Source organism: Pteropus alecto, unplaced genomic scaffold (genome assembly GCF_000325575.1).
Source record: "Pteropus alecto unplaced genomic scaffold, ASM32557v1 scaffold22, whole genome shotgun sequence".
Lineage (NCBI taxonomy): Eukaryota > Metazoa > Chordata > Mammalia > Chiroptera > Pteropodidae > Pteropus > Pteropus alecto.
In genome coordinates this window covers 10,179,331-10,189,221 of record NW_006434839.1, presented here as the reverse complement: position 1 = coordinate 10,189,221, position 9,891 = coordinate 10,179,331, and the positions used below count along the sequence as shown (strand labels likewise).

Below are 9,891 nucleotides of genomic sequence, written 5' to 3'. Positions count from 1 at the left end.
CCTGCTGAGAGGAAGGGAACCGGTCTCCGTTTGGGCCAAGTGGCTCACTCTCGCTGATGAGATAAGCTGTCAGCAATTCAGCTGCTGGGCCTGAGGCTGAGGGTGGAGGCGAAGGGGCACCAGCAGCAGGGGCTGCCCAACCCTGCGGAGATGTAAAGGGTTTCCCCACCGGGGGTGGCATCCTGCTTCCTCTAGTTCCCTCTGTTCGATGGTGGGAAGGGGCTATCCAGGGACCCTCCTCCGGACATTATCTCAAGACTGAAATTAAGCATCTGGGCACCTGGAAAGAGGTCAAAAAGACTCCCACTTCCCTTTCTAGGAGTGGGGCGGGAGCTGGGAGCTGAGACGTCCACCTGAAGGAGAGGGTACTCTGCTTGGGTTGAAGGCAGAGTACCCTCCCCCCATCCCAGTCCCCACCACCCCCTCAGCCCCTCCGAACAAAGAGACGCATGAGGCAGCTCTGTCCCGCAGCTGTTCCCCAGTTGCTATTCCTTCTCTTTGAGCCAACAGCCAAGGGAGGGGCTGGAGAGGGCAGCAGCTGTCCCAGCCCCTCCTTTGTCCAGCCCTCTCTCCTTCCCCTCTACTTGGGGCCTGGGGTGGCCTCAGGGACTGACTGTCGGGCTCCTCCCTTTGGGGGGTATCCCCTGGCAGGCATAGAAGTGGTGGCTTGGGGTGCAAGAGAGGAAGCCTGGCTTGAGCCGAGCTCCCCTCCTCTGCCTGGCCTCTGAGGGGGAAAGGAAGAGGAAGGTCACTGCTCCCAGAGTGAGACTCTAGGCCCACCCCTCTCCTGCTCCAAGCCAAAGTGGACCACTTGCTGTCTGGCCCAGGGCCAGTTGCTGGGGAGAAACCTATTCCTGCAGCAAATATGAAGGACCTCCCCCAACCACAACGCCCCCCCATGCCCTTCCAACCCCAGCAGCCTCCAGGCCTCCTTCCCAGGGATCTGGCTCCAGTTTGCAAGAAGTAATTCTGTAAGCACTGACTTTGGAGGCTGTCAGGACTGTGAGAGGCTGTGGGGCTCTGGGTGTCAAGCCTGTGTGAATGTGCCCTGGGCCTGTGTGTTTGAGAGGGAATGCACTGAAGCACCAGGAGACTGGGAGTGAGTGTGTCATGGAATCTGAAAGCTGCCAAACCATTGTGCTGCAGTGGAGCCAGGGGGAGAGGGGGCGGCCTGGGGAGCTGCCGGGGAAGGAAGGATGAATCAGTGAAAGGGTGGGGAAGCCAAAGAGGCCAGAGCCCTGGACCAGAGGGACAGAGAGGCTGAGATTGTTCCTCCTGAGGGCAGGTGGGGGTGGAGTGGAGGATGCTGGGATTGCCCAATGCTGTCCCCCAAGATCTAGGGGGGTCAGAAAAAATTGTGTACCGGGCGTCTTCAGCCCCACCCTTTCCCATCTCTTGGGCAACACCAGTAAACAAGGCTGAGTCTTCCGCCCCCTCCCAACCTCCTAAAAGCAGGGCTCAGGGAAGCTGATGGATTTCAGGCCTGCATTGTTCTTTAGGAATGAACTGGTTTCCAAAGATTTATACTCCAGGCCACTCCCTGCTCCTGGATATTTCTTTCTGGCTGTTTAAGGGGAACTAGGCTCCCCAATATCTTGAGGAAACAGTTCTGGTGCATTGTATTCCTCAAAGGAGGGAATGGGTTAAGGGTCTCAGCTTCTAAGACTTGAATCCCCATGGGTGACATTTCCCCTGGCTCTTGTGAAATCCCACTGGCCCCCAGCATTTGAAAACATGTTTTTTTTAAGCCTTAACAGAGCATGTACTGTACCCCGTCCCTCCTCTCAGAACTTTGTTCCAAAAGCCTTTTATGGCCTTCAGAGTAGAATTTGGCTGGAACTAGGTGGGTTCTACTCCTCTCCAACTTCAGTTTTTTAAGTATCCATTCATTCATTCGTTCATTCATTCAGACCCTACTAAGTTCTAGGCTCTGAGTATAGAGAGATAAAATACAGTGTCTAAAGCGAAAGACTCTAGACAAAAAAGAGTGCATACCCTATAAAACTCTAGAAAACGGAAGCTAATCAATAGTGACCTAGAGCAGATCTGTTGTTGCCTGGGAAGAGGGGACAAGGAAGGGCAGCGGGAGGGATTGCAAAGGAGAATGTGCTAGGAAACTTTGGGAAGGGGGTGTGTTCATTATCTTATGGCGACGGCTTTATGGGTGTATACATGTTGTCAAGGCTTATTCAGTTGTACTCCGTAATATGTGCAGTTCGTGGTATGTCAAGCATACCTCAATAAAATGAAACAACACAGTGGTGTCTGCCTCCAGGAGGATATCTATAGTCTAATAAGAGATATCTATAGTCTAATAAGAGACCCACTCGAGTGCCGTGATAGAGGTGAGAGTTTCTGCTGTGGGAACACGTTGAGAAGTAGCCTCATTCCAGGGGAGAAGGTAAGGATCTGTAAAGGGGTTGCCTTCTGGGCCGGGCCTTACAGGAGGGAGAGAATGTGGTAGGCAGAGAAGGTAGTAGGTTCCAGAAGTAGGAGACAGGGGCGGGAGGGCGCTGTGGGCCAGAGGGGTCTGAGCAGTGGAAGATGGGGCCCTCCCAAGCCCATATTGTCTCTTCCACTCTGCAGACAGCAAGGCCATCGTGGATGGGAACCTGAAGCTGATCCTGGGCCTCATCTGGACACTGATCTTGCACTACTCCATCTCCATGCCCATGTGGGAAGATGAGGATGATGAGGATGCCCGAAAGCAGACGCCCAAGCAGCGTCTGCTCGGCTGGATCCAGAACAAGGTGCCCCAGCTGCCCATCACCAATTTCAACCGTGACTGGCAGGATGGCAAAGCCCTGGGTGCCCTGGTGGACAACTGTGCCCCTGGTGAGTAGGCCAGCTAGGACACATGGATCCCTTAGCCTGGAAGAAGAGTGGACGAGCTGGTGGTACTGAGGCCACTGGTGGTCAGAATGCATTTCTCAGAGCTGGGGGATCAGGACCGCCTGTGGGGCTTCCCCCCTTCCCCAGCTGAGAATCAGTGTTGGAGTCAGCCCTTCCTGATGGGTGTGCCAGGTTCTGCAGCGGCAGGAAAAGATTTAGAACCCCTCATTTTACAGACAAGGACACTGAGGTCCAGAGCGCTAGTGACCTGTCCAAGATCACATAGCTTATCTGTGGCAGAACTGGTCTAGAGCCCAGAGCCTCGACTCCCTGCTCCACGAGCTTCCTACTTTGCCACACAGGCACCATTTCTGCTGAGCTGAGAAAAAAGAAATGTGGTGGGACTTGTAGTAAGAAGGCCAGGAGTTAGACCCAGAGAAGGCTCTTCTTTGTGAAACCGTGGGACAGCTTTGGGAGGGGGCTGCGGCCCAGAATGGTATGGGCTGAGGTGATGTGGCACTGACCCATGGCAGGTGACTCAGCCCTGGCCTAGTCAGGTGGGGGCAGCTCAGGGACCCTGAGAAGACTGGGGCAGCACGGCTGGAGCCCTGCCCCATGTGCAGCTCCCTTTCTGACCCTCATCTCCTGAGAAAATAGGTCTTCTTCCCCCTGGGTCAGTCAGCTCTGCCAGTGGGGAGCCATGGCCCCTTGAGAGAATCCTCTCTCAGCCTGGGGTCAACTAGGGAGCAGGGGGTGGGAGGCAGGGGCACCGGCAGCCTGGGAAGCAGTCCCAGCTGCTGAGCCATTGCCCATGGCTGGTGCGGCTGCCAGCAGTGAGCTCAGCTGTTCTGGCCAGTCATGGATTCCAGCCCTTGAGCCGGCCCCGGCCCCGCCAGTGAGCATCACCCACCCTCCTCCAGGTCTAGCCTAGACCAAGCACCTCCTAACCTCTACACCCCTTTACAAGAGTGACCTGGGGCTGCCTTAGTCCTTCCGCCAAAAGAGCTGGGCACCGGGTCGCCATAGAGGACAATTCATCCTCTCCCAATAGGCCCTTCAATACCTCAGTTTCCACAAGTGGGCATTTGGGATGGAGAGGGAGTCTTATTCCCTAAGGCTGTTGTGGGAAGTGCTTAGAGATATAGGACTTCAGGACAGCTGCGAGGGGACCTTCTAGGGGGTGGGTGTACCGGGGCATATGTGAAACAGGGACTTTGACCTCCTCTGTCCACCCCAAGGCAGCTGAAATGAGGTAGAGGGGCCTGGGAGGGGTGCCCTCATGGGGCTCTGGTGTTTAGGGGTCTGTGCTGGGGCCTGGGAAGGCAGGAGGCTGGCTGGCAGGGCTGGTGCCAGGCTGCGTCAGCCAGGACAGAAAGGCCTCATTGTTGGTGCTAGGGAAGGTTGCCTGCCTCTGAGGAGCAGTGGGCATCCCGGCTGATGGGCCATAACATCAGGGGTCAGCAGTAACCTGGCCGCTGGGAGGGGGTATGAACCCACAGCCTGTGAGGGTGACAGATGAGTACATGTCCTGCCTCTGGCTGACTGCTTCTGCCTAATTGTCGTCTCCTTCACCACCTCTCCAGGTCTCTGCCCCGACTGGGAGGCCTGGGACCCCAACCAGCCTGTGGAGAATGCCCGGGAGGCTATGCAGCAGGCGGACGACTGGCTCGGGGTGCCCCAGGTACACTTGCGGTTGAGGTGCGGGGAGAGGATGGGGCGAGGGGGCCGAGGGTAGAGGTTGGGTCTGTAAGGATGCCTGGTCGGGATGTGGGTGAGAACTGGGGTTGCTAGGTAAGGAGAGCACCCTGTAACTCCGTTCCTCCCCATGGCAGGTGATCGCCCCGGAGGAGATTGTGGACCCCAACGTGGACGAGCATTCTGTCATGACTTACCTGTCCCAGTTCCCCAAAGCCAAGCTCAAACCTGGTGCCCCTGTTCGCTCTAAGCAGCTGAACCCCAAGAAGGCCATTGCCTATGGACCCGGTATGTGTTGAGCCCCTGACGGTCCTCCCTGAGCAGCTGGGTGCCACCAGGATGGATCTCCCTGAGTAACCTGCCTCTGCCTCTGCTCCTCAGGCATTGAGCCGCAGGGCAACACCGTGCTGCAGCCCGCCCACTTCACCGTGCAGACAGTGGATGCCGGTGTGGGCGAGGTGCTGGTCTACGTTGAGGACCCTGAGGGCCACACTGAGGAGGTATGGAGAGGCCTTTGGAACGAGAGGGATTAGAGTGACATTGGAACCAGAGGCCACAGGCCAACAACAGGAATGGCCTAGAGATGGCTGCCAGAACCATCCACTATGCCGGAGAGTCGGGGAAGCTTCACCATGGGGGCCGCCAGGCTCTGTGGGGTCAGGAGGGGATACAGCCACTGTGACTTCCAATCTTTTCCCTTCCCAATAGGCCAAGGTCGTCCCCAACAATGACAAGGACCGAACCTACGCTGTCTCCTACGTGCCCAAGGTCGCTGGATTGCACAAGGTATCTACCCACGGGCCCTCCCCCACACTCTCCATTCCATTCACATCCTAGGCTCTGGCTGAGTGGAACCCCCCTCTCAGCTTACACCCGACTCCAGGGCGGCAGCCACCTACCTCCCACCCTCCTTGGCTCTGCTCTGCCCCTTTGCCACCTCTCAGAACTGTTCTCCTTTTGAAGCTAACCTTTGACCCCTGACCCCCAGGTGACCGTGCTCTTTGCTGGCCAGAATATTGAACGCAGCCCCTTTGAAGTGAATGTGGGCATGGCCTTGGGGGATGCCAACAAGGTATCAGCCCGTGGGCCTGGCCTGGAGCCTGTGGGCAATGTAGCCAACAAACCTACCTACTTTGACATCTACACCGCAGGTACAGATGGCCTCTGGGGGCTGTTAGGTGGGCAGCCCCTGACTGCATGGGGGGTGTGGGTGGGGGATCGGGTGGTCTCAGGGTAAGGTAGCTCTGAGTAGCTGTGTATGTCCAGAGTGGGTGCTGACAGCCTTTGTCTTTGGCAGGGGCTGGCACTGGTGATGTTGCTGTGGTGATCGTGGACCCACAGGGCCGGCGGGACACAGTGGAGGTGGCCCTGGAGGACAAGGGCGACAGCACGTTCCGCTGCACATACAGGCCTGTGATGGAGGGGCCTCACACCGTGCATGTCGCCTTCGCTGGTGCCCCCATCACCCGCAGTCCCTTCCCCGTCCACGTGGCTGAAGGTAAAGCCCTTTCGCCCGTCCCCACAATCATCTTCACCAAGGCCAGGACACAGAGAGAATTGCCACCAAATTCTGGGTCTGAGGATTTATGGGAAATGAAGCACTAAGTTCAGTGGTGGGTGGGGAGCCAGCTGAAGTCTTCACATGGGCAAAAGAATAGCCAGGGAGTGGGGCTCTGGAGAGACCTCATCCTGATCATCTCCCTACCCCCAAAGCCCGAGGTGGGTCAGGGGACCACAGCAAAGGATAGCAGACAAGTGCCACCTTGGAAGGGTTGAGGGGGAAGTGCCAAGGCCACAAGGTAGGGGCATACATGGTGAGCACAGTGAAGGGCCCTTCCCTGTCTCTCTTTGCTCCACTCTGTACCCAGCCTCTGCCATGCCTTTGTCCCAGGCAGCATTGACGCTGAGAGCCTAGCAGAAGTTCCTTGTAATAGGCCTGACAGGGGCCTGTGCCTGGCTCCCTGCCACGCGTGGCTCTCAGCAGCCCTAGTTGTGTTGGGGGTACCAGGGAGCACGGAGGAAGCTTGCATGAGGCAATGGACTTGCGAGGGTGTCAGGAGGAGTGTACACAGTGAGGTGGGGGATGAGTGGTGAGGGGCTGAGGCTCTGTTCAGGACCCCTGCGCACCCTCAACCTCCCCTCTCCTCTTCCCCCCAGCCTGTAACCCGAATGCTTGCCGAGCCTCTGGGCGGGGCCTGCAGCCCAAGGGTGTGCGTGTGAAAGAGGTAGCTGACTTCAAGGTGTTCACCAAGGGCGCTGGCAGTGGGGAGCTCAAGGTCACAGTGAAGGGGCCAAGTGAGTGCCAGGGCCCTGAGCAGGAGATGAGGGTAGGGGTGGTGGGGGTGGAGGTGGTGGGGTTGGGGGAGGAGGGAGGAATGTGGCCAGGGGCTCTGACCCCCTGAGAGCCACGACAGCCTGCACAGTGCCCCCTGGAGAGACTCCAAAGAGACACTGACCAGAGGCGGGGTGGGACCTTAGGTACACCAACTCCTCTCTGCCTCAGTTTCTCAAGCTGGGAATGGTCCGCTCTGCCCTTGGGCTGGGCCTGGGTCCCCAGGGCTCCTTGAGAGGATCGAGGAGCTGGGACTTGTCCACTGATTCCCACTTCCTGCATCTCCTCAGAGGGCACAGAGGAGCCCGTGAAGGTACGGGAGGCTGGAGACGGTGTGTTCGAGTGTGAGTACTACCCCGTGGTGCCTGGAAAGTATGTGGTGACCATCACATGGGGCGGCTACGCCATCCCCCGCAGGTAAGCACTGTGCACCCCTGCCTTCCTGTCTGGGCCCTACAGGGTGGCAGGAGGGAGCCAGCTGCCTGGGACTCTGCAGGAAGAGAGGAGGGGGACTTCTGGTGGGGACACTTCTCAACATTGACACCGGCTCCCTCTTTGTCCAGCCCCTTTGAGGTACAGGTGAGCCCAGAGGCAGGAGCGCAGAAGGTACGGGCCTGGGGTCCCGGTTTGGAAACTGGCCAGGTGGGCAAGTCAGCCGACTTTGTGGTGGAGGCCATTGGCACGGAGGTGGGGACACTGGGTAAGTGGTTGGGTGGCAGCAGGTGGGAATGCTGGGGAGTGGTGTGGTGGAGGGACACTGGGGAGTGACCGGAGGTGGGAATGTTAGGGCGTGTTGGGATGAGACAAGGAGATGGGACACGGGGGCCACTGGGGTGGGGTTCTGGGGGACTGACAGGATGTCCAAGCCTCTAGTACTTTCTGATCCTCTGCACCTTGCACCCAGGCTTCTCCATCGAGGGGCCCTCACAGGCCAAGATCGAGTGTGATGACAAGGGAGATGGCTCCTGTGACGTGCGGTACTGGCCCACGGAGCCTGGGGAGTATGCCGTGCATGTCATCTGCGATGATGAAGACATCCGAGACTCTCCCTTCATAGCCCACATCCAGCCAGCCCCACCAGACTGCTTTCCCGACAAGGTGTGGTCCTAGCTCCTGCACACCAGCCTAGGATGGGGCGAGCAGGCCCTCCTCTAGTCTCCAACCCAGCCCTCCTCTCTTGCCCCTGCTCAGGTGAAGGCCTTTGGACCTGGCCTGGAGCCCACGGGCTGCATCGTGGACAAGCCCGCGGAGTTCACCATTGATGCCCGTGCAGCTGGCAAGGGAGATCTGAAGCTCTATGCCCAGGTGGGACATTGCTCCATGTCACTCTCCTGGGCAGGACCCTGGGGGCGGGGAGGCAGGTGAGAGGCAGGGGCCTCCAGGAATCACAGGACTCATTCTCATGGGTCCATAAGAACTATGGAAAATTTTAAATTTTATATTTCTTTACTAATAATCTTAAAAACATAACTTTATCAAAAACATGTTTTCATACTAATAACTTGTGATTAAAAGATAATTTGAGTAAGATATTAGTTTCCTAAATTAGTTTCTCAAATTGGTGTTCATTGACCCCTAGAGGTTAATGAGCATATCTTAAGTCCAGGAAGAAGATTTTACTTTAAAATGTTCGTTATTCAATTTTAGGAACATTGCTTTAGCTCAGCCTCTCCCATGCTAACACATTTCAGAGACCTAGGCTGGGAGAGCAGGCCACGCAGATGGCCAAGAGCCCGGCCCCCTGACTCCCAGGGTGCACTCTGGCCGTCAGAGCATGTGGCACTAGGCTCCCATGGCCTGAGGTCTGGGCTGGGAAGGCCCCCGTGTGTAGCGGTGGGTAAGGAGGATGGCCTGAGGCCCACAGAGGGTGCCAGTGCTCTGAGGAAGCACAAGCCCTCTAAGAACCTTGCTTGGTGACGCCCACAGGACGCCGATGGCTGCCCCATTGACATCAAGGTCATCCCCAATGGCGACGGCACCTTCCGCTGCTCCTACGTGCCCACCAAGCCCATTAAGCACACCATCATTATCTCCTGGGGAGGCGTCAACGTGCCCAAGAGCCCCTTCCGGGTGCGTCCTCCTTGCCCTGACCTTACCCACCTCCTGCTGCCCCAAGGGCGGGTGGAACCTCGTGCAAGAGATGTTGGCTGTCCCTGGGCCCTTGTCTCCACTCCCCACCTCCGGGCCCCCTTGCAGAGGCTGACAGTCCCGCTAAGGCTGTGACGGGTAGTGCTGGGGAAGGGGACGGGCCTCGAGGGAGGTTCACTGTGCTGAGCATTGACCCCTCTCCACAGGTAAATGTGGGAGAGGGCAGTCACCCCGAGCGCGTGAAGGTGTATGGCCCTGGCGTGGAGAAGACGGGCCTCAAGGCCAACGAGCCCACCTACTTCACTGTGGACTGCAGCGAGGCAGGGCAAGGTGCGCCTAGACTGAGAGTGGACGTCGGGGTAGGGCCCGGCGGGGTCTGGCCTGCTGAGGCTAGTACTCTGGCCAGGACTCTACGGGACTGGTCAGGCGAGGGAGGTTGTTCAGCCCCCGTCTCATGGCCTCATACCTGCCTCCCCTCAGGCGATGTGAGCATTGGCATCAAGTGCGCCCCTGGTGTGGTGGGCCCTGCAGAGGCTGACATTGACTTTGACATCATCAAGAATGACAATGACACCTTCACAGTCAAGTACACACCCCCAGGGGCCGGCCGCTACACCATCATGGTGCTATTTGCCAACCAGGTACCCACTCTCAGCTTTCGGCAGTCACCAGTGGCCTATACCACTGCCCCCAAGTCTATGCTGGCAACTGGAGATGCTGTCATTGGGGGAAGGGGGACATTTCCAAGGCCATTGATTGAGCACTTCCTGTATGTGGGTAACGTGCCTCAGAGGAAACAAAGGGGGCTCTTTCAGAGGCTGTCCTTGCCCACCCTGACCAAACTTCGTCTCCATCCAGGAGATCCCCGCCAGCCCCTTCCACATCAAAGTGGACCCGTCTCACGATGCCAGCAAGGTCAAGGCTGAGGGCCCTGGGCTGAACCG

At 57.8% G+C, this 9,891-nt stretch overlaps 1 protein-coding gene across 2 annotated transcripts in view; it reads left to right on the top strand.

Moving 5' to 3' along the window:
- The window catches only part of FLNC (filamin C), a 28,437-nt gene that overhangs the window by 2,298 nt on the left and 16,248 nt on the right, over window positions 1-9,891 (top strand). For both annotated transcript variants that reach the window (XM_006910534.3, XM_006910533.3), the window contains exons 2-17: window positions 2,587-2,835; window positions 4,416-4,513; window positions 4,665-4,815; window positions 4,909-5,027; window positions 5,236-5,313; window positions 5,516-5,678; window positions 5,825-6,025; window positions 6,685-6,822; window positions 7,150-7,276; window positions 7,423-7,559; window positions 7,764-7,957; window positions 8,051-8,164; window positions 8,786-8,929; window positions 9,154-9,277; window positions 9,428-9,588; window positions 9,806-9,891. In XM_006910534.3, the coding sequence (XP_006910596.1) occupies window positions 2,587-2,835; window positions 4,416-4,513; window positions 4,665-4,815; window positions 4,909-5,027; window positions 5,236-5,313; window positions 5,516-5,678; window positions 5,825-6,025; window positions 6,685-6,822; window positions 7,150-7,276; window positions 7,423-7,559; window positions 7,764-7,957; window positions 8,051-8,164; window positions 8,786-8,929; window positions 9,154-9,277; window positions 9,428-9,588; window positions 9,806-9,891 (2,284 nt within the window). The remainder of the gene's footprint in view (window positions 1-2,586; window positions 2,836-4,415; window positions 4,514-4,664; window positions 4,816-4,908; window positions 5,028-5,235; window positions 5,314-5,515; window positions 5,679-5,824; window positions 6,026-6,684; window positions 6,823-7,149; window positions 7,277-7,422; window positions 7,560-7,763; window positions 7,958-8,050; window positions 8,165-8,785; window positions 8,930-9,153; window positions 9,278-9,427; window positions 9,589-9,805) is intronic.